The sequence below is a fragment of the Stenella coeruleoalba genome, assembly GCF_951394435.1.
Source record: "Stenella coeruleoalba genome assembly, chromosome: 9".
Lineage (NCBI taxonomy): Eukaryota > Metazoa > Chordata > Mammalia > Artiodactyla > Delphinidae > Stenella > Stenella coeruleoalba.
The window spans coordinates 49,448,875-49,473,737 of NC_137155.1; the positions used below are offsets into that span (position 1 = coordinate 49,448,875).

The 24,863-nt window shown below is 39.3% G+C and overlaps 1 protein-coding gene across 3 annotated transcripts in view; it reads left to right on the top strand.

Annotated features, from left to right (window-relative positions):
• The window catches only part of CDK6 (cyclin dependent kinase 6), a 233,371-nt gene that overhangs the window by 190,362 nt on the left and 18,146 nt on the right, over window positions 1-24,863 (top strand). For all 3 annotated transcript variants that reach the window (XM_079932223.1, XM_079932222.1, XM_079932224.1), the window contains exon 6: window positions 22,702-22,752. In XM_079932223.1, coding sequence (XP_079788349.1) covers window positions 22,702-22,752 — 51 coding nt within the window. The remainder of the gene's footprint in view (window positions 1-22,701; window positions 22,753-24,863) is intronic.

Sequence of the window (24,863 nt, forward strand, 5' to 3'; positions counted from 1 at the left end):
GGAGAAGCCACTGGGAGAAGCGTGCGTGGGACCACTCGGCCCTCTGGAAGGGGGATCTCAGCTCAAGGCGTGCTCTTGTGAACAAAAACTGAATAATGATGCTGAATGGAATAATGTCCCCCAGTGCAGGGCTGCTGGCCACGTGTTCACTTGTCTGGAAGAGCAGTGGTCTGAATGACCTCAGCATTCGATAGGACTTTCCTAAATCAGATACTCTTCTGCAAAGGTCTGGTCCAAAGTGGCTAAGTTGCACCGGGATCCGAAAGCCCCTCAGCAGCTAACTCCGTGGAGCCAGCGGCCCCACCCATTTTTTCCATTTTTGATTATTTCTAGAATCAGGATGTAAATTGGAATCAGTTGGTAGCATCTTAGGTTCAATGAAAGATGGTGGTTCTGCTTAAAAAGCAAAAGTTAGTAATTTTCTGCATATCATTGGTGTCCAATGGCTGGTTAACTCTGGGAGTCAAAAGACAATTTTAAGCACTGGTAGGGAAAACGCATTTAATTTATGGACTTTTTTTCTTCCGGTTTTATTGAGATATAATTGACATACAGCACTGTGTAAGTTTAAGGTGTACGACATAATGATTTGACTTACATGCATTGTGAAATGATGAGCACAGTCGGTTTAGTGAACATCCATCATCTCATATAGATACAACATTAAAAAGTAGAAAAAATATATATTTTTTCCTTGTGATGAAAACTCTTAGCATTTACTCTCTTAACAGCTTTCATACATAACTAATTATATTAGTTATGTGCTAATTATATTCATTATGTTGATGAATAATTATATTCATAATAATTGAATTATTATTCAATTCAATAATTATATTCATCAGTTATATTCATCATGTTGTACATTACATCCCTGGTACTTATATGTCTTATAATTGGAAGTTTGCACCTTTTGACCACTTTCCTCCAGTTCCCCCTCCCCCGCCACCCTATCCCCACTCCTGCCTCTGGTAACCACAAATCTGATCTCTTTTTCTATGAGTTTGTTTGTTTTTGAATAAAATTGACCTACAATACTATGTTAGTTCCTGGTACACAACATAGTGATTTGTATTTCTCTGCATTTCAAAATGATCACCATGATAAGTCGAGTTACCGTTAGTCACCATACAAAGATATTATGTAATTATTGACTATATTCCCCACACTGTACATTTCATACCCATGACTCATTGATTTTGTAACCGAAAGTTTGTACCTTTTAATTTCCTTCACCTATTTTTCTGCTCCCCCCAACCTCCTCTCCTCTGGCAACCACCTGTTTATTCTCTGTATCTGTGACTCTGTTACATTTGTTCTGTTTTTTAGATTCCACATACAAGTAAAATCATGCAGCATTTGTCTTTCTCTGTCTGACCTATTTCACTTGGCATAATACCCTCTAGGTCCATCTACGTTGTCACAAATGGCAAGATTTCATTCTTTTTTATGGCTGAGTAATATTCCACTGTGTGTGTGTGTGTGTGTGTGTGTGTGTGTGTGTGTGTGTATACTGTGTGTGTGTGGACAACTTCATTATCCATTTTTCTATCAGTGGTTACTTACACTGCTTCCATATCTTGACTATTATAAATAATACTACAGTGAACATAGGGGTACATATATTTTTTTGAATTAGCGTTTTCATTTTCTTCAGATGAATACCGAGGAGTGGGATTGCTGGGTGATATGGACTTTTTAAATTATAATTTAGTATGTAAGTGATGGTCCTTGGGGCATTCAAGGAATAACCTAAAGAACCTAAGGCTGAGAGTTAGTGTTGCCCTCGTTGGTCACTGCCCGCCAATGGCGATGGCAGAGCGGGACAGGGGTCTGCCCAGCCTGGATGGTCCACACAGGGTGTGTTGTCCTGCCGCCTGTCAGAGTCCACGCCTTACAAAGCAGGACTCTGAGGCAAACCCCACATTTGCTCTGAAGTGTCCTTCTATCTGGGCGCTGGCAGAACTCCCAAACAAGTGGGGAAAGGTACCAAGTTCATCCTCAGATGAGTGGATCAGTTAAACATGAGACAGTAGAACATTGTTCCATGAGGGGCCGTGGGATTGGTATGGCTGCGTTCCCCAGCTGCTCCATGCTCAGCCTGCAGACTCTTCCCTGGTATCGAGGTCTTCCTGCTTTCAGGTGCCAGGTTTATCTTTTAAAATAAACCATTTATTTTTAAAATAGTACTGATGCTAATAAAATAATAAAATAAAAATGCCAAAGATATGCTAAATATATAGTATATTTTGGTAAATTAATAAAGAGGAGCAGTTCAGTTACCATATAAAATTTAAATTTAAATGTCTTTAGACTTCTTAACATGCAAAACCAGAGTAATCTAAAGTGTGTATTAGTTTTGTGCTAAAGCTGTACAACTTGAAAGTGCGTTTTATGAGCAAGGCATACAATGTGCATTATCAAACTATACCAATATTTTATTTTAAATATATTAGATACTCTCACCTATAATGCTTTGTAAGCTTTAAAGGGCTGTACTTAATTAGCTGAGATGAACGCAGTACAAACTTACAAGTTTGTAAATTTATTTTGGGCCTCACTTTTTTGTGTACTTTCCCAAAATACGGTAATCACCTTGTATGTGTACCATTGGGTTTGCTGTCTGCTGTTTATTACCTAGTAGATGTTAGAGTTTTACAATTTGATATTTGATCTTAACCTCTCTAAGCCTCAGTTCCTCCTTTTAAAGTGAGGATAATGCTATGTACTTAGCAGAGTGTTTTTACAATTAAATGAGATAATACATGTAGAATAAAGCAGCTCCTGTTCTATTAGATGTGCTAGGTAATAGGTAAGTTGCCTCTGTTATTAATAGCCATCAGTGTTGAAGAAAAGTTACCTACTTAACATTTTTTAGGTTGCACTGGTTTTTATCTACATAATTTCTTTAAGATAATGGTCTTAAAGGCTAAGGTTTCTTATATACTTCCTTAAAGTTCCTTTCAGTTTTAATCTAGCCAAATGTGGTCAGAAGTTTGTTTATAGGTTGAAAGAATCTAAATTCCACTTTCAAGGAAAATGTGTCCCTCAGTTACAGTGCTAGGCCTACCAGTGATGATCAAGAAGTCCAGATGATCAATAAGTAATTATACTTTATAATCAGAAAGTAGACATTTATATGCTTAATATCTAAAACTGACCAGAGTATTTTCTGAACTCAGAACCCGTTTTTGAGTAAATGTTCATATGCAATTTAAATCTTCCATTTAGTTAAGAAGTGTGTGAAACCTGATGTAACCTGACAGCCCCTTGTGGCCACATAGTCTTAAATATATAAAAAAATACCTCCCAAAGCTTTTTTTTTTTTAATGTCTATATATTCATCTTTTTCTAAGACCATAAATTTAGAGATGGCAGAACATGACTGGATTTTTACTTCTCATTTTTAACAACCTTTATTGCATTGTTCTTCTTAAAAAGTAATATGTTAGCAAAATTTTAGAAAGTTAGATTTAGGAAAATGCAGAGAAGCAAAAAAGACAGGGTGAAAATTACCTGTAACCCATAAATAGGTAACATATATCATAACATTTTCATTATATCCTTCTTTCTAGTCTTTTTGATATATATTTTTATACAATATCAATATGTTTTATATTACATAAACATTTAATATATATTTCCAGTTTTTAAATATATAAATTTATAGTAATTATTACTGTACATATTTTTTACTAGTTATTTCCTTTGTATGACTGACAAAACTTTATGCCCATGATGTCCTCCTCTTGTAGTTGTAAAGTCAAATGCATGGTGGATAGAGTTGTACCTCTCTAGAGAATGTGTACTGCAAACAGATCATAACTAGAATATGCCTTTAACCTCCTCATTCTTATAAGTTCATTTGTTTCATAAATAAATTAAGGCCAAAGATTGACCTTAATATCTCTTTTGTAACATATTTTTAAATGTGCTATGGTAGATTGCATTTAAATATATGATATAATAATATCAATAAGAAATCATTAAGAATATTGATTCCAGCTTTTGTACTTACCACATATATGACTGTGTCTGTTAAAGTTACAAAATCTTCCTGAGCCCCAGCTTCCTCATCTGTAAATTGAGGAGAGTATTGCCTGTGCTTCAGGATTGTTTGTAAGGATTAGAAAAATATGTCTTACCTATCGCTCCTATCCCATTTCATTAGGCAAAATTATCTGGCTTTGTTTGGCAATTGAGAAGTAGAAATTCACAGAAGTATTACCAATGGTGAATAAGCATAAAAAGTGTTCAAACTTACCACTAATCAGGGAAATAAACATTCTAACAAGAGTTTATTAATGCATTCAGAGAAAGAGGGTATTTCATTTACTACGGTATTCCTAGCATCCAGAACAGCATCTGACACTCAGTAAATATTCTCTGAAGGAATGAATAAATGAACAGATGAATGAACAAAATATCAAACCTTGAGCAAGTCATTTAATCTTGCAGGACCTCAGTTTCTTCATTAATATAAGGAAAAGACCATATTCAAGCTCAACTGGTGGGGGTAGAGAGGAATGCTCTAACTAATTAGCCTTACTGCCATGGGTACTGAATAAGGAAACACATTTTCCCTCATATTTGTCATTGTCCTGACTACAGCATCTTTAAAGTTTTCTGAGCCAGTGATTTTGGTAAGTAGCACAGCAGAATATCATGGGTAAATTAAATTCAGAGATTTGGTCCAGAGGTAGGGCCAAAATAATAGCACTGAATTTTTCTTTGCATATTTAGCCATAATGAAACAAGGAAAAGAAACTGCCAGTAGGGAAAGGGGTGGGGGGGGGAGAGGGTGGAATGGAAGATAATACAGTATGAAGCAAAAAGGAATAACTTGGAATGAGTTAGAGTTCATCATATTTGCTACTTCTTCTTTTTGGAGTATAGTTGATTTACAATGTTGTGTTAGTTTCTGGTGTACAGCAAAGTAATTCTGTTATACATATATGTTCTTTCTCATATTCTTTTCCATTATGGTTTATTACAAGATACTGAATATAGTTCCCTGTGCTATACAGTAGGACCTTGTTGTTTATCCATTCTATATATAATAGTTTGCATCTGCTAGTCCCAAACTCCCAATATATTTGCTACTCGATTGGCATTACTTTTACCGAAGAGCTAATTTTACTTCCCAGCAGTTCTGATTTGTCCACCTAGTTTATTATTTTTGCAACACATCTGTGGTATACAGTGGGACAGAAGCTGTGATATCGGTTCTTTAGCAGATGAGCAGAGGTTAAGTGGCTGGCCTGCCTGCACTCAGTGATTTGTTAATCAGTTACAGAGCCAGCATTAAGAGCTGGGTCTTCTGTCTCCTGGGTTATATACTCCTTTCCATTGCACATGGCTCAGTGCTTCTGTCTTGTTCTGAAGAAGGCTCTACAGGGGACACAGCCTTGCCCGGTTCTAGAAATAGCATCATTACCTGACAGGTTGGTCTGCCAGGATGACCATTTTCATGTATTTAGGAGGCTAGGGTTTAACCATTTTTTTCCCAAGAGGAAGTAGCCATAACCATGCACCAAAAATAACGCCTTAACTGCTAAATTCTGCTTAGTAGGTGGTTTCCCAGAGATGATCCAATGCAGTGAGTCATCACTCTGAGCTCTTATTAACACACTATTTCTCTTTTTCACTAACCTCTGGTGCTTTTGGTTACGTGTTTTTTAACCTTTAGAGCCTTTCTGAGAGGCTCACAGTCTTCATGCTATGCATATAAACCATCCCCCACATGTCCCTCTTTTCCTTCTGCTTCCACTTTTCAAATCTAAGGTAACCCCTGATTCAAGAGAACAGTCAGGATGATGACCTCAGACAAAAGAGCAACAGTTTCTCCAGTTGGAAGCAGCTCCATCTCACTCCCAGTAATAATAAAAAATGTAAATTAATGTAAGCAAATGTGAGGGACCCATATCAAGAAAACTATAAAACTTGATTGAGAGATATAAAAGACCTACGTAGATGTAGAGAATATTTGAATATTGGAAAGATACTACATTTTCCTGAAAAGATTGAATATTCAGAGGATACAAGATCTTTCCAAACTAATTTATAGGTTTATGCAACTTCAATCAGAATCCCAGTAGGATTTTCTAAAATGCATTTGGAAGAGCTAAATTGGTGAAAATAGCCAAGAATTGTTTGAAAAAAGTTATAAAGGGAACCTCCTACCTCCAAACACTAAAATGCATTATGCAGCTACAATAATAAAAAAATTTGGTTCCAACAGAAGAAATGACAGACATTAATGGAACAGAATAGAGAACCCAAGAAAAAACTCTAATTTAGGAAGTGATATAATTTATCATAAATCACAAATCCTGGAGGACAGAATAGCTTGTTCAACAAATAAGATAAGGTGACTTGGTTGACTCATTGGGGGAAAAAAATGGTAATCTGATTAGATTCTCTCTATTCTTTACCACAGAGCAAGTAACAGATGGCTTAAAGACTTAAATATTAGTAATGAAACAAAAAAAGGATAAAGATACTATAGAAAATATTGATGACCCTAAAATGGAGATAAACTTTCAAGGCATTAAAAAGTCACAAAGGGGCTTCCCTGGTGGCGCAGTGGTTGACAGTCCGCCTGTCGATGCAGGGGACACAGGTTCGTGCCCCGGTCCGGGAAGATCCCACGTGCCGCAGAGCGGCTGGGCCCGTGAGCCATGGCCACCGAGCCTGCGCGTCTGGAGCCTGTGCTCTGCAGTGGGAGAGGCCACAACAGTTGAGAGGCCCGTGTACCGCAAAAAAAAAAAAAAAAAAGTCACAAAGAAAAATATTATTATATTTTTGTAATATAAAAATATTATATTGACTATATAAAAATTGAAACTTCTGTTCATCAAAAAATAAAAATACTGCAGACAAAGTTAAAAAGCATATGGTAATCTTGGAGAAATTGTTTGCAATGAATATGACAAAGGCATAACATCCTTAATGAATAAAGAGCTCTTAAAATTAATTGGGAAACCACTAGCACATCCCAGTGTAGCTGTACCACTTTCCTATCACATTATGTACATGACAGAGCTACATGGTTTTTTGTTGTTGCTGTTGTTGTTAATTTTTATTTTATTTTATTTTTTTGGCTGTGTTGGGTCTTCATTGCTGCATGCGGGCTTTCTCTAGTTATGGCTCGCGGGCTCTAGGCAGGCAGGCTTCAGTAGTTGTGGCTCGCGGGCTTAGTTGCTCTGCAGCATGTGGGATCTTCCCGGACCAGGGATCAAACCCCTGTCCCCTGCATTGGCAGGCGGATTCTTATACGCTGCGCCACCAGGGAAGCCCACTACATGGGTTTTATAAACAGAATACAGTTCAGATGACACAAGTGAAAGAAATAAAGATCTTATTTTCCTTTCACATACTCTTTGTTCAAAGGCAGTTTAAAGAAACTACACATTATGCTATAAATACTTCAGGACAGTTTGTCCACATTGACACTTCCATTTCCTAAAATGAAACCCTCACTGGCCCACAGGGAGAAAAAAAAGGCTGGCTTTGTTAACCAGCTTTATTTCAACAAGCACATCCATATGGTAAGAACTTCCTCTGATGAGTCATCCACAGTTGTCAAACACCAACTTTCCTTTGTTGGACCCATGTAGAAATAAGATCTGTGGAAGCATAACGCAAGAGCATGAATCATTTAATTGTGTTTTATTCCTATCTGAATTTGCAACTGTCACAAACCCGCTATGTCCACCATGAAAAATTGCATTCTTCAAATATCACTGAAAAAAAATCCTATTCAAATGGGTCTGTTCTGTCTAGATAGTCTGTGAAATTTCTAAGGAATGTTGTGGGCTTTGCTTCCTGTGCTGAATTGTTGAGTTATCACACATTACTGGATTCTACCCAAAATGTTCTGGATAGGAATATTATATTCATACAGGATACCAGTTGTCTTTCCCATTTAGAAAGGAATAAAGGGAAAGGTTTTCCTGCTCCTTGTTGTAAGATATAAACTCTAAAAGGGTAGGTAGAAATGTGTGTACAAATAACATTTTATTAATATGTCCTTGATTTTTTTCTTCATAGAGGCTTGAGTCATATTCAGTCCCAGCTTTGTTATGACTGCTAACCACTGTCTTGTCTTTTTGTTCTTATTCAAACCAAGGACTATACAGCCAGGATTCCGATCCTGGTCTGGAGTATGCTGCCATCTTTGTTTGAAAGAGAAGAGACCTTTAGAGATCCCATCTAATCCATTTGCATCTAAAAAGAGAAAAGAAATGATGCTGTTATTTCTTCTTTTTACTTTTCTCTATTTTCCAGACTTTCTACAATGCATATATATTTCATAATCAGAAAAATCATTTTTTTAAAAGTAGCCACCCATCATTAAAAATATAAATGCAATAAGTAAGCCTTTTAAAAAATTAAGCTGGCTCTTAGGTCAGTAAAAATTTATCCTGAGAAAAGAAACGCTAACTTTTGTTGACTGATCCCATTAATCTCTCAGTACTAGAGACATGTAGACAACCTCACTGACATTCAGTGACCAGTGCCCATGTTTGTACGCTAACCAGATTTTTTTTTTTTTTTTTAAGGAAAAAATGAGAAAATCAGTTTTCCACTGTTTGGAGTATTTTTAACCGATGATTGAATCCAATTTGAGGATATTTTTGGGTCATTTGTAATACTGTATGAGTGATACTTTTGGTTCCCTCTTGAGCAAAGCTGCTTTTTTGTTTTAAATAAGCCACTTCAACCAACAGACATGTCTGTTGCAGAAAATTCCTAGTGATTATGTTCCCCCAAAATCAACATTAAAACTTTTAGCCTTGGATTATGCATCATTTTGCTGACAGCTGGCTGATGTCAATATTAGAGTGTTTGCAAGAGAGAGCATATGCATATGAGCATAGAGGTGATCATAATTATATACTCAGAGACACACCCACATTAGAACCCATGAAACTCTCTTTGGCAAAATTGCTGTGTCAAAGACAAGACCAGTGGATTCAAAGATTAAAAGTAAGAGTGTTTGTTTGTTTTGTTTATTTATTTATGGCTGAGTTGGGTCTTCGTTGCTGCGCGCGGGCTTTCTCTAGTTGCGGTGCGCAGGCTTCTCATTCTGGTGGCTTCTTTTGTTGCGGAGCATGGCTCTAGGCATGCGGGCTCAGTAGTTGTGGCTTGCAGGCTCTAGAGCGCAGGCTCAGTAGTTGTGGCGCACAGGCTTAGTTGCTCCACAGCATGTGGGATCTTTCCGGACCAGGGATCGAACCCGTGTCCCCTGCATTGACAGGTGGATTCTTAACCACCAGGGAAGTCCCAGTAAGAGTGATTTTGAAAGCCACATATTGGTTACCGTAGTTTAAGTAATATTTGTTATTGGAGTATGTCACTATTAGACGAGCTTACTTTAACATTTTCTAACTTTTACTCCTTGTGTATTGCTTTGATGTCAGCCTATCAGAAAGAGAAAACTTGGCTCACCTGTGTCACCTTGGTTCACGTGGCTAGTCTGTTTTACATGGTATGTGTTGCTGATTAATCACAGTACTCTCTTCTACTGCACCTATATAGCACTTCAGAATCATTCTCAACCTAGCTCACAGCCTGTTGCTACCAGTCAGACTGGACAAGACAAATTCTCTTTGTCATCCTAGATGTGTAGTAGCGTCACCACAGTCTCTATTGGTGGTCTCCTCTTTAGACCATGTACTTCCCTCAGACTGTTACATTAACCGTGTGGATTAAGCCACAGGCAATGTTCTTTGCCTAGGCAAAGTGTATATGGTTTTACACGGTCTTTTGCTAACACAGAGAAATAGCAAGTTGAATTATGGTTTGTGGAGGGAGCTACAAATGGTCTAGTCCCTTATTGCATAGAAACAGTGAGTTATTAGGAAAGACAAGAATGAAATCTGTCTATCTGGACCACCTTCATTCTTATTGTTTTGAGAGATGCTCATCTAATATTTTAAAGCCATCCTCTGAAATAACAAAAACACTTTTCTAAAGATTACTCTTTTTTTTTTTTCCAATTTCCTTTACTATAACTTCTTGTACTGGGTCTCCTGGGTAGGGTGACCAACCATCCTAGTTTGCTTAGGACAAAGAGGTTTTTCTGGATACAGGATTTTTAGTGCTAAAACTGGGACCATCCTGGGCATACTGGGCCATTTGGTCAACCTTTTCATGGGTGCCCTACCCAAATAACCAGTATTGAGGAACATGGGTGCTAAGGTTTGCACTCATAGACCAGCAGCCCAGATATAGGTTTTCTTTCTCTCCCAGGAAGGCACAGTATAAAGAAAGGCTAGGAATTGTGGGACAGGGTGGTTTTATTATGTGATATGGTGAGGTTCTAGTTTGCTTAAGTGATGGCTCTAGTTCACATTTCTGCAGAGTGAAGGTACTTGATAAGCCCTGGGCCCAGTAAGTAATTAAAGCCTGACTAATCAGTCTCTGGCACTGATTTTGTTAGGTGTTCCTGGTAATCTCTGATAATCTATTCTATGTCTCTACACGCCACCATCACCCTTGCCCCAAATGATCTTACAGCATGTCGTCATTAAAGGTTTTCAATACCAAGCCCAACTTAAAATATAGTGCGTATTATTACAGCTTGAATTTCCATATGGGAGGAGGAGAGTCGTCCAAGCTCTGTGGTTATGTGAAGAGACAGAAGACACCGTTCCCCAGGGCATTGAACCAGAGATGTCTGACTATTAAAGAAGCTTATTGCCCATAGTGAGAGAGGTGATTCCATGGAAGTCCCTAGACCCTGGACTTGTCTCAGTTTCCTAGTAATTAGTAATACTAATCCAAATGCTTTTCCCTTGCAACATATCACTTCTTAGGTTTGACTCAGATTTCTTTTTCTGGTTCTCAAACTTTGTTTCAAATGCAAAGTTATTTAGTACTTGCTAGTTGTCTGACTTTAGGGTTAGAGTGGGAATGAAAATGCAATATTATAGTTAGGAACCCAGGCTTTAGAAAGTGCCCACTACATGATCGTTTCTTTCCTGCCTTAAGAACTCCCCTGAGCAGTGTGATTAGAGAGCAAGAGATAAGGTAGGCATTGGAGGAGTAATAAACATGTAATTTGGCAAGAAAAATTATCAGAAAGTTTATTAAATGAATACCTGAATCCCAGGCACAGGATGAGACACATCCTGCTTGTTGCTCCTATTGGATCAGAACATGCCTGCCCAGCTTTCTAATTTTAAAGGCATGAAAGGTATTGTATTTAGTAACATGAACAAGGAAGTATTGTAGACTGAATGTTTGTGTGTGTGTCCCCCCCCACCCCACCAGAATTCAGACGTTGAAGCCCTAAGCCCCAATTTGATGGTGTTTGGAGATGGGGCCTTTAGGATTTAATTAGAGTTAGATGAGGTCATGAGTGTGGAGCCATGATGAGATTAGTGCCCTTCTAAGAAGAGACACCAGAGAACTCGCTCCTTCTCTACCATGTGAGTACACAACAAAGAAGGTGGCCATCTGCAAGCCAGGAAGAGTCCTCGTCAGAAATCAGTCATGTTGGCACTTTCATTTAGGACTTCTTAGTCTCCAGAGCTGTGAAATAAATTTCTGTCATTTAAGCCACCCAGGCTATGGTATTGTTATAGCAGCCCAAGTGAACTAAGACAGGAAGAAATAGCACTGGGAGAAGAGAAAGGCAATTCTTTAATTAAATAAGTATATACAAGAAATAATGATTTCTGGCAAATGGTAGATACTCAACATTTGTTAAAGTGATCAGAAATGATTTTTTTAATCTTAATGACCACTGAGGCTTCTTGAGTCATATATGAAATTGACTAAATCAGTAAATATATTAATTTGTAAGTTTTGTAATGTTTCAGAAATCTCAGGTGGTTTGGTGAGCTCTAGTTTAATTTTAATTGGCAATTTTGAATTGAAACCCATTGGGGTTTTCCTCTCTTTCTCTTTCTCTCTCTTAAGGAAGTTACTCATAGTCCAGTAAATATGAGTCTTCTGTGGAGAAATAAATTATTCACAGTTGGTAACAAGTAAAAATTAATTCAGCTATTTACTTTTAAGGAAATTACCAGACTCAGAGTCCCCTGCTATGGACAGATATGGCAGCACTCTCTAACTTGTGTTCATCTGGTCTTTGCTGTAAGTAGCACCTTCCTTCCCTGGTAGAGGTTTTTTTCTGTCTGTCTATGTCTCAGTGACAGAACTTCATCTCAGATTCTTTTTGCCCCAGTCCTTCCCTTTTATTACTTGGACTTGTAATCTTTTCCCTCCTGTGCTCTTTCCCACCAGCCCTTCTTCCTTTCTGGACTGCTCTCCTTCAAGCTCCTCTTTCCCCTCCACACCCTCTTTAATCCCTCACTCTGTTTTGCCTTGCTACACTTTCTCTCAACACTTTTCTTTCTTTGTCTTCCAAGGAGCCCTTCCCTGTCCTGCATACTTGGGTAAAGTAAGCCCCTGAGGGCAAAGTTCCTATCCTACATGCCTCTTGCTGCTTCTCTGCTGGTTTAGACAAGACTTTAGATTTAGGGGACTAATTGTCAGACCACCTGGTTTTTAAATACCCATTATTTGCACATATTGTCTAGTGCCACAGAGCAGGTAAAGCACAAATGGATACAACAATGTAAATCAAATCCAGTTTCAGCTCTGGCGGTGTATACATCTATTCATATATATGTATCTGTGCAAACACACATGCTCACACTTGAATTACCCAGAGGTGAACCAAAGAAGCAAATTTTGAGACATGAGAGACTGAAGCTTGTGGGAACAAGAGAGAGGAAAGCCTTCTCAATAGAAGGAACAGTAACCATTGAGTATGTATTTAATGAGTGCCAATTATGGACAGAAAATTATGTGCTCTAGATATAGAAGCAAGTAAAGGTTGACCCTGTCCTCAGGGAGCTTCCAATTTTGGCTGTAGAGACCAGCAAGTAAGTGAGGAATAGAAGTGGGTTGGCACAGGAGTGAGGAATGAAGAAGAAGTGGGGTGAACAGATCACGTACATGCAGTATATGGCAAGTAGCCGTGTTGGGGCCTTTTCCTTCTGATTTTAAAACTAACTGATGCTCATAAAATGGTGAGTACAGAATAATAGAAAAATGCAGGAAAAAAAAAAACCAAATCACCCATAATGTCACCCTCAGAGGAAAGCATAAGATGGTTTTTTAGACTGTCTTTTTTTATCCATACACATTTTGGGGGGTTATTATTTAATCCTAATCTGATAAATCAGGTGTTTGGGGAGATTCAGATCATATTAGTAGATTATTCAGAACTTCCAGAGCACATCTCTCCAAATGGGTTCTTGATTGAGTATATGGTAGAATAAATGTTTGTCACTGTACTGCAATACGATGTACTTAAGCCTTTCATATATTTAGGCATAAAGCAGTTTTCTTAGCAGATTTTTACTGTCCTGAATCTGTAATGTTTGCTTGGAAATATAATTTCTAAACTACTTTTTTTAAAACAGCTTTATTGACATATAATTCATATACCATACAATTCACCAATATAAATTTCACACTTCAGTGGTTTTTAGAGTAGTCTATCCAGAGAGTTGTGCAACCATCACCACAGTCAATGTTAGAATATTTTCATCACCCTAAAAAGAAACCCCATGCCCATTAGCAGTCACTCCTCATTTCCCCACAAGGCCCCCGTCCTAGGCAACCATTCGTCTACTTTCTGACTCCATAGATTTGCCTCTTCTGTATATTGGAATATATGGATTCCAGTAAATGGAATCATACAACGTGGTCTTTTGTGACTGGCTTCTTCTACTTAGCATAATGTTTTCAAGGGTCATCCATGTTGCAGCAGTGCTTCATTCCTTTTTATGACTGAATGATACTCCATGGTATGGCTATACCACGTTCTGTTTATCCCTTTATCAGCTGATGGACATTAGGGTTCATTCTACTTTTTGGTTATTATGAATATGAATATGCTATGTGCATTCATGTACAAGTTTTTGTAAGGACATATGCTCTCAATACTCTTGGGTGTATGTCTAGGTTTACTTAACTACCTTTTTTGCATATTTTTTATTTTATATGTTATTTTTATTTTAAAGGAACACATCCAAAACTAAATTAATTATTTTCCAATTTCCTCCTCCCTGTCCCCCACCACCGTCTCCCCGCCTTTCTCATTCAGCCTGGCTTTACTAGTAATGCAAACTTCAAATCATGCTTCTCCTTCCAAGTCCCGTTCAGTCTTTCACCAAGTTCTGATCCCCTTCTGTTAAACATCTTTGCATCCCAGCCCATTTCCTTGTCCACCTAGTGCAGGTCCTTGTCATGTCATTCATGGCCTGGCCTTCCCATTGGCATCCCCAGCGCCATCTCCATCCCGGCCAACTGGCCCAGTGAACCTCTGTCATATTAATCTTTCTAAAACACTGCTTCTATTTGCTGCTCATTGGAGTCACACAGACCAGCTTAGCCTCTTACTGGTCTGTGTTTCCTGGAATCAGTTACTTTACTTCTCATTGATAAAAGGAGGTTAATCAGACCACCTCCCAACATTCTAGTAAAGATTAAATGATTGGCCTGGGCTTTCAGCTCCCACCAGTAAAATTAGAGAAACTTCTCTACTTCATGACCCTGCATTTGTATATCTTGTCTCCTGTGGAAGCAAGGATCATTATGGTAATATGTAGTATAGGTATGTATATTTATTTATAAAGTTATAAATTTGTATTTTAATATAAATTTATAATGAACTTATACTATTATATAAATATATAATTGTTTTATTATAATATAAATTTATAAAATATATATTATAATTTAAATGTATGTTTATTATATATTTTTAAAATTTAGTTATTTTATTTATTTACTTTGGGCTGTATTGGGTCTTCATTGCTGTGCGCAGGCTTTTCTCTCGTTGCAGCGAGCGGGGGCTACTCTTCGTTGCAGTGCGCAGGCTTCTCATTGTGGTGGCTTCTCTTGTTGCAGAGCGTGGGCTCTAGGTGCACAGGCTTCAGTAGTTGTGGCACGTGGGCTCAGTAGTTGTGACTCGCAGGCTCTAGAGCACAGGCTCAGTAGTTGGGGTGCACAGGCTTAGCTGCTCCGCGGCATGTGGGATCTTCCCGGACCAGGGATCGAACATGTGTCCCCTGCATTGGCAGGTGGATTCTTAACCGCTGCGCCACCAGGGAAGCCCTGTTTATTATATATTAAGACCATACATTATACAATCTAATTTATATTTAATATTTATTTGGGCGGGGGCGGGGGGGAAGGATAATCTCCTAGCACCTAATGCAGCCCTTTGTGCTTAGTAGGTGATCACTCGATTAGTGTTTACAAAGTAAATCAATTAATTGATTTTCTGCTTAATCTGGTTATTTGGATAGGTGGTAATTGTAAGGTGATAAATTGACATTTTTAACTTAACAGATAACAACTTTGGAACTGAACATGGGTTACAAGTATTAAAAAGCAAACATTCCCCTGGGTAATATTTTTCGAAAGGTCATTTTATGAACATGGAAAATTCCTCTGCTAATCAAGAAAGACAGCAGCTAAAGCATAGCTGCAGTTCAAATGCAGGTTACAGAGGTGTTCTATAGGGTGATCCATGACTTCCTCATCTTTTTAGTACAATGAAAGTACTGTAACTAAACAAAATCTTTCATCTTCCGTTATGCATGAATCATTACCTTTCTATAACAGGTATATCAGCATACACGTCTCATCTGCTAGAAAACATACCCTACTTTTAATTGTTGTTTTGCACTGTCCATTGAGATTATGAATAGTATTTATATGTTCTTTTAGTTGTTTGCTTTAAAAGGCATGAGTCCGAAACTTGGTCCCCTTTGTAATTTGACCCAAGCAAATTCACTTCACTGATAAGACAATGGTGAGTGAGTTTTTTTGCTAAACCTACATTTAGAATTGCCAATTGAAAATGAATTAATGTTTATTGGAAATTTTGACATTCATTCTTTCTTTTCTTGATGATAAAGGTATAAGGATTCTAACAGGTGTAGAGAATATATATAGTGACGCCAGAGGAAGGACTATTAGGTTTAAGTTTGACTCGAGCACCCACCACACAGTGACAGATGTCCTCTTCCTTTCTTGTTCACCATGTAAAATATTTTACCTTATCATCTGTGTGTAATAGCGGCCAGGAACCAGAAATATCTACCATGTATACGTGTGAGAAAGTGTGTATATTTAGCTGCTGCATATTATAGGTCTACTATAAACTGGACATTTTACAGAGGCTAAATGACTTTCTAAGGTCGTACAAGGAGAAGTGGCTGAGTAGGGGTTCGGTCACATCCAGGACAGTCTATCACCAGAATCTATGCCCTCTCCCCAGTCGGCAAGTATCCTGAAAAATCAACATGTTACGGGGCGGGGGGGGGGGGGGGGGGCGGAATGTTAAGGTTTAACCTCTCACAGATTTAATAAAGCCTTGGGGAAATCCTTGATTAAAACCCCAAGGTCTACACTTGTTTTGGCACAGCAGTGCCTAAGGTGAGGTGAGAAGAGAAATGACTCTGCTGTGGTTTGAAATGAATGCAATTTGCCATTGTATTTTGCAGGAATCTCCCTTTGGTTAGGAAAAAAGAAAAAAAAACATGTATAAATGAAAATGTATGTGTTTCATAGAGTTTATTTTATCAGCATTAACTATTATCAAGTATAATGGTGAAGAAAGATATTTGAGGAAAATACTTGGAAATAACCTAAAATCCTCTTTCGTAAAAACATAGCAATGTTCACTTTCAGATATTGTCCCCCAAATATTGCTTACCTTGTCAAATAAGTTGCCTTCTAAGGGGAGCATGGCAAAGTCCTTCCAGTAGACTCCTCTGGAGTTTATGTGGGAATTCATAATAGAAAGAGGCTCAGGGGCATGAGAGGCAGAAGGAGGGTTTCTGCAATAGAATGTAAAAGTCCCAGAGAGTGTGGAGAAAATCTTCTGAAGAATAACAACAATCATAAGCAAGGGGAAGAGAAAAGAAATGTAGGTATAAAATGGGAAATGGATTCATGATACTTAGATTCAACAAAGGTCTTTAGCAATAATGTTTGTGCGCTGTTACCCAGCCACTTGGTTAAACTACTGAAAAGTATCTAAATGAAGTGATTAATTGTAGTTTTTGATGTAGTAAAATGCATAAGAGTTACTGACCTTCAGTAATGTTCTGTATAATAAAAGGATTTTTTAACGTGTTAATTCAGTAAAGCAATTGCAGTCTTCATTTTGGGATGTTTTTGGTAGGAGTGATCTTTCCATTTTATTATTTAACCCCCCCAACCCAAAAATGTGTATATAAGAATTTTTTTAGAAATATAAAAACAGCCCTCAGATTTACTGTCTTCAATAGTATATCTCTGTTGTTAACTGTATTTTTAAATAATTAGTTTAAAAGAATTCCTGAGTATGTCACCTGGGAGGCTTATGTCTAAAAACAGACAAGATAGGATAGCTTTGTGGATCTTCTCCCTGCAGTGACTTTTTCTAAAAATGCATGACGTTTTATCTTTGATGAGGCTCTGTCTCATGATATATACCAGAGCATTCCTCTTCCATCTTCCATCTCCATGCGGGGCCTCTGTACCTAACATCCTAGGATTACCAGGAGAGGTAGATTCTTAGGCAGTGGGAAGAAACAGAGTTTAAAGTTATTGTGAACCTCCTCAGGTTGTCTCTGTCTGGCCATCTCTATCTCAATCTCAGTCTTTCAGTCTTTCTGTGTCTTTTATTCTCCGCCATTTTGCTCCTTCAACCCTCTACTTCCTTCCAGCTCAGCTTTATGTCTTGGTAATAAAGAACCAGCCAAGTCGGACTCATACACGTGTGTGTTTTAGCCAAATCATCCCTCAATTATACGGTTATTCCAGGCAGTAGAATTAAACTCTCCCTCATCACTACACCAAAGAATATAATCAAAGATTATGTTCATATTTGTCCACCTAAAATATGCCATAAATTATATGAATTGAAGCCTCTTTGGCTCAGCTAATATGAGGGAGGAAGAATATTCAAAATAACCTCAATGAAAATCCCGGTCCTGTGTGCTTCTTCAGTTCATGGTGCACACATACCTGATACAGCCAAGACTTCTTACCAAAGAGCCTTATTTAAAGATAGAATAAGGTCCTTAGGGTGATCTTATTCTTACGTCTCCACGCTCCACCATAGTACACCCAGGAGTTCATCACGGTGAAAGGTTTCATCTCTCCTCTAAATCCATTGTACCTCTCCATGCTCCTTACGTTCATAGCACCCACTAGCATAAAACCAGCTCATACAAACTATTCCAACTTTTCAGCTGAAAACTGAATAGATGGTTCTAAGAGTTTGATCAGATTCATGACCAACCTCTTGGTCAGCTGAGAGTACCAGTTCCAATTAGGCCTATTGTCCCCTTCATGTGACCCATTTCTCTTGTCTTGTGACTATGTCTTTGCATCCAAAGATCCATTTTATAGGAGCTAATTGCATGCAGTCAGGGTTCAGTAGCTCTTATAACTCAAGCCAACCCACATTTGCTGCAAAGACAAGTTAATAGACCCCAGAGTCACATACCAAGTCTTCCTAAGGTGGCAAAAGGCAATCTGAGCTCTACACCGAATTGCAGGCTCTGAGTTTCTAGTATCCCCTAGCAGGTTTTACTGAGTGTTCACAGAAGAGTGGTTATGATTCAGACCTTCTGCTTGCTGCCCTCATTAAAGGAAGCCAAACTGATGGGCCAGTCCTAACTCGGGGATGGCAGGCACATTTCATTTTGTGGGCCAAGTCCAACCAATAGAGATACGACTTCAGGCTCTTGCAGTATGGTAGACCACGTGACTTGAAAGTCCTCTGCTAAAACATGTAGCAAATGTAAGATAAAATAGAGCACACTTAAATGCATAGCAGAACTAGCAAAAAAGTTAGAATATTGCCAAGGGACAAAAACAAGAAAAGAGCTCAAAACCAAAACAGTAGGGACATGAGCCACTGCTGCAGCTGAGCTTCAGGCTGGGGTCTCAGTGCCCACCCCAGGAAAGAGATGTTCTTACGCCTTTGCCTGGAGACATCCATTCACGTTAGTCTGCTTTGTTTGTTTCCCGATAGCCATGCCAACATATTTATTTTAAACTGCTCCATAATCCTCACAAGTAATTTCACTCATGCTTCTGTGGATACCAGTCCTCTTCATGAAGGGTGAGGGGCTTGGCATGTTTACATAGCGACTTAACCAGCTCAGCAGATTAAACTGATGCTCTCTGTTCCCTCTGTGCTTACTGAGCTGGCACACTCACCACTCCAGCCATTTGAGATACTTGCTTAGCAAGAAAGGGTCATTTGTGTTTGTTCCCAAACCTCATAATGCCGGCTATATTTAGTTTTATAATTTCATACTTTATTTTATTTTTAATTTTTTTAAATTTATTTTTGGCTGCGTTCGGTCTTCATTGCTGTGCGCAGGCTTTCTCTAGTTGTGGCGAGCGGGAGCTACTCTTCGTTGCGGTGCGCGGGCTTCTCATCGTGGTGGCTTCTCTTGTTGCGGAGCACAGGCTCTAGGTGCACGGGCTTCAGTAGTTGTGGCACGTGGGCTCAGTAGTTGCGGGCTGTAGAGCGCAGGCTCAGTAGTTGTGGTGCATGGGCTTAGTCGCTCTGCGGCATGTGGGATCTTCCCAGACCAGGGATTGAACCCACGTCCCCTGCACTGGCAGGCGGATTCTTAACCACCGCACCGCCAGGGAAGTCCCAATAATTTCATACTTTAATATTAAGAAAAATAGATGAGTGTGAAGAGAAAGAGAACTGTTGATTCTTTGCAACCCGAGTTCTATGCTTTGGAAGGAATTTTAAAATGGTGCATCAATTAAGATGTGTGAGCTAAACAGCTATAAAAGATTGGGCTGTAGGAAGATTTAAAGATCTGGAAGGGCCTTCATCAGTTAGTTTGTGGAGAGACTAGAGAGTCTCAATCTGGTGAGCTGCTTTGTTCCTTGTTAAAGTAGAGCAAGGCTTTAAAGACATTTAGACACTTGCAAAGCCATCTGAGTAAGAATCCCATAGGCACCCGCTTATGAGACACAGGTTCTCTACACAGCGCTCTTCACAGGGTCCCTGTGCTATTTCACCCCAGAGGCTCAGCTAAAGTGACTGTCTGTGATTGCAGAGAACATTAGTAACCAAAATAAAAGTATTACGACATAATAATGAAGCATACAGGCTTTGGGGCAAGGCAGACCTGGCTTGAATTTTAAGTCTGCAATTTGTTATGTGTCCTTAGGTAAGTCAGGAAGCTTCTCCAATCCTCAGTTTCCTCATCAGAAAATAGGGATGATAATAATACTACCTTGCTCCTGGAGTTTTTGTGAGAATTAAATGATACAATGTTTGGGGAGCATGTGGCACTATGTCGGGTACAACACCAGTGCCCTATGAATAGTAGCTGTTAAGATTCCATTGTTTAACTTTTCTAAAACTTTCACTTCTCACCTTGCTATCTTTCAGGACCTGTCTAGATGTCTTTTAGAATCCAAATCCATAATTCTTTATTAATTTGGTTGTGTTAGTGATATCTGTATCCGTTTTCTAGGGTTTGCCATAACAAAATACCAAAGACTAAGTGGCTTAAACAACAGAAATTTGTTTTCTCACAGTTCTGGAGGCTGGAAGCCCAAGATCAAGGTGTCAGCTGGTTTGGTTTCTTCTGAGTTCTCTCTCCTTGGCTCACCTCCCTGCTGTGTCCTCACATGATCATTTCTCTGTGTGCACGCATGCCTCTGGTTTGGATTGGATTAGGGCCCACCCTAATGGCCTCATTTGGACTTACCCATCACTTTAAAGGCCCTCATTCTGAGGCACTGGGGTTGGACTTCAATGTGAATTGGGGGCACGGGGTGGGGGGACACAATCCAACCATAACATTTACACAAGTAAATTATTTTCCACTTCATTTGAAAATAACCACCTTCAAGAATCATGGCCTGAATAGAAAGTGTATGGTTCAGTGTCTCCTAGCCACTGAAATGCCATGACTTTGTAGGAGTCTCCATATATAGCGTATATAGCAAGTTCGTTTATTGTGTGTAAAAAATATTTAAGAGGTCTGGTTTAAGGCTTTATAAATTGATATATAATATTTCTAAAACATGATCTCTGATAATAGGCTGCACATATTTTTTAAAACACATTATTGTTGAAAAATACTTTTTTTTTTTTTTTTGCGGTACGTGGGCCTCTAACTGCTGTGGCCTCTCTGGTTGTGGAGCACAGGCTCCGGACGCACAGGCTCAGCGGCCATGGCTCACGGGCTTAGCCGCTCCGCGGCATGTGGGATCTTCCCGGACCGGGGCACGAACCCGTGTCCCCTGCAACGGCAGGCGGACTCTCAACCACTGCACCACCAGGGAAGCCCGAAAAATTCTTTTTTATGTCATTTGTTGAGCAAGGAGTTAGGGAACATTTACATGTGTACCATGGGTATATATATAATCAAATAAGATGTGTATTAACTGAGCACCTGTTCAGGTAAAGCGCTAAGCCAAAGGTTAGGGGCAAACCTAGAACACTCCCTGCTCTCTACTTAAGAAAATGCCAGAAATGTCACCAAGTGAGTTCATTTAATTGTCAGTTAAATGCTCAGTATAGATAATGAGTCTTGTGTGTTCACAATTGCCTCTGAAGCCCAGAGTTAGGATTTTGAACTTGTGATGTTTAGCTACCATAATATTGGGAGAAAGGGGAGTGGTATAATCAGAAAAACAGACCCATAGGTAGTTCACTGCAGCATTCAGGACAAGTGGAAGGAGAGAGAACTGTGAGGAAGTACTGCGATAGCAGAGTGATATTAAGAAAGGGTGCTCTGTCAGAAAACAAACTTATGGTTACCAAAGGGGAAAGAGAGGGGAGGGGTAAATGAGGAGTATGAGATTAACAGATACAAACTACAATACATAAAATAGATAAGCAACAAGACCTACTGTGTAGCACAGGGAACTATATTCAATATCTTCTAATAACCTATAATGGAAAAGAATCTAAATATATGTGTATATATGTGTATATATTTGTATATATATAGTTGAATCACTTTGCTGTATACTTGAAACTAATACAATATTGTAAGTCAACTATATTTCAATTAAAAAAAGGAAGGGTGCTCTGAGAAGGATCTGACCAAGAATAATATCAAAGAATTCCACAGGGCTTCCCTGGTGACACAGTGGTTGAGAGTCCGCCTGCTGATGCAGGGGACACGGGTTCGTGCCCCAGTCCGGGAAGATCCCACATGCCGCAGAGCGGCTGGTCCCGTGAGCTATGGCCGCTGAGCCTGTGCGTCCGGAGCCTGTGCTCCACAACGGGAGAGGCCACAGCACTGAGAGACCCGCATACAGCAAAAAAAAAAGAATTCTACATACCTCTGGTTTGAGCCTATGATAGCGATGTGTTCCAGCCTACCACAAAGTTAAGTAGAACTTTGAAGCCAGGGCCTGTATATGATGGTGGCAGTGTTGTTACAATGACTGAGAATAGGTTACCCAGGATTATCAAGTATGGGAGTCAGGCACCGCCAGATATTCATAAGAGATCTTACTGTAAGGGGAATGCAAGAAAAACCTTCATTTACCAAAGGTTACTTCTTCCCCACGCAAAGAATATTTTGATTCCTGTTAAATAATGATCAAGACAAGTATGATTGAAATGTAACCAGAGAAAAACTCCTTGTTTAATATGTATCTTGTTTCTTTCAGGCCGCTTTTTCGTGGAAGTTCAGATGTCGATCAGCTAGGAAAAATCTTGGAGTAAGTATTAACTGTAATTTTACATCTGTGTCTGTAACATTAAAACATTACAGTGACCTTCCTCTGACGTTTATGTAATATGTTTATCTCTTGTCTTTCCTACCCCAAGCTGCTGCTGCTGCAGACAATGTTACTGTTTGTGTGGTGAGTGGGGACATGGTAGACGTCTGCTGTTTTGTGCAGAGCCCATCATGCCTTGTGGCCTGATTGCTCTGCTCTGGAAGCTTTTATGTTGCTCGTGTGGATCTTTTGACAGCTGCCCTTTCTCTGCTTGGCTGAGCTCCAGTTCTTTAAGTTCAGCTGTGTTATCTGCTTGGGGTCATTTCAGATGCTTCCACTCAGAGGTGGGGCGCTCAATGACCAGGTAACCCATCCTTACCCACTGGGCTTCCTGTCCCCATTGAGTATCCTGTAGTCATCCAGGTTGGTTTTACATTGTTTTGTTTTGTCTTCCTGGACAAAGGATGGTATGCTACAAATCCATTTTTCTTTGGAACACTGAAAAAGGAGATAAGGATCCTAGGTTTCAATCCTACGCCTGTGGCTAAATAACTGTGCAGTCTTGAAAAAGTCATTTAAAACACCGGGTAGAAGACTTACACAGTGCCTGGTACATAGTAAATGCTTTTAAAAAAATGTTAGCTATTATTATAATTCATCATTAATCGTTTAACCTTTTTGTTCCTTAACTTCTTCGCCTGAGAAATGAAACTTTAAGGCTTTCTTGTGCTCGAATTCTTTGGTTCCAGTTGTCTGTGACATAGCTCCTTGATGATTTTCAGAGTTCCATTAGCGTACATGTTTGTGCATGTGAGAGTATGGACGCTTTCGTGTGTCTAGAATGGGAAGAAGAGGCTTTTCTTCTCACAGAGCATGCAGTACAGCAACCTTTTGGGATCTATGTTGTTGCCAAGCCCCATCAGGATTCGGGTGGAGTAGGAAGAAAGTGGGAGTTCTAGAACCAAAAATAGCCCTGATCATTGCTCTGTACCATTTTATAGGTATCTAGTAATTTTTATGATATTTGCAGCCTGTAAAAGTGATGAAAAGTCCCCCTAAAGAAAAGCATTATATTTTAACACTATTTTCTCATGTTTAACTGCTTAAAACAGTCGGAATAAACCCGGAACCTGAGTTTGTTCTTTCAGTGACTGGAAGCAGCTCCAATAGGCTTCTGTTAGTGCCAGAGTCACTGCTGAGTCAGAACCCAGTGGCTTTAAGGCCTGAAAAACATTTGCTAGTTTTATTGTCTGGGGGCTTCCTGGGTCCAGGGCAGCTGCCACGACGGCTGCTCCTGCCACTGCTACTGTCCGCTCTGTAAGATGGATGAACTCAGGACCAAACTTGCACATTACTCTCTGCTTCTGGGTGTCACGTTCTTTGATCATTCAATGATGAACTCCCATCTGTTCTTCCCTATCCCTGTTGAATGTATTTTGTGTGCATGTGATTGTGAAGAGGGAACTGTGAAAGTCAGGCATACCAGTGACTCTCTTGTTAAAAGTAAGAACAGTCTTGACTGAAACCAGCTTGCCAGACACTGACGTCCTTCACCTGCTTTTCCTTACTGACTGCACCTGGGCGTTCTGTCCACCTCTAACACCGACGTCTTCAATCATGTTAACGCTGCTGGTGCCCCTTAGTACGTGAAGCCAGTGGGACGGACCAGAAGGAACCTTTGACGAACACGTTTGACTTGCTTCCAAGGGAAAGCCATTTCCACTTTTGGCAAAGGCCTAAGATCCCAGGTTGCCAGCAGAAAAGAAGCCATAAAGTTTGATATGTTTTGTGCCTTTAGATTTTACTTCTTGGTTTCTGGCATTGTTTCATTGAAATTATATTCTGTTTCCTCTGAATGTATTTGTTGCTTTGGCAGAGAGAAGAGGGACAATGCTGCACCCTAGTGTCACGTCTGAAGTACTTGAAAAATGATTTCTGTCTCAGCCACCACTGCCATTTATAGGTTTTGTGCTTTGTCAGTGTTTCCAGTACAAATGTCAACTTTTAAGGCTTATATTCGGCTTTGTCCAAATATTGAAATTTGATGCAAGCCCTTTTTAATGGACCTATCAGAATTTCACAACACTCATATATAGGCCATAAATGTTCAC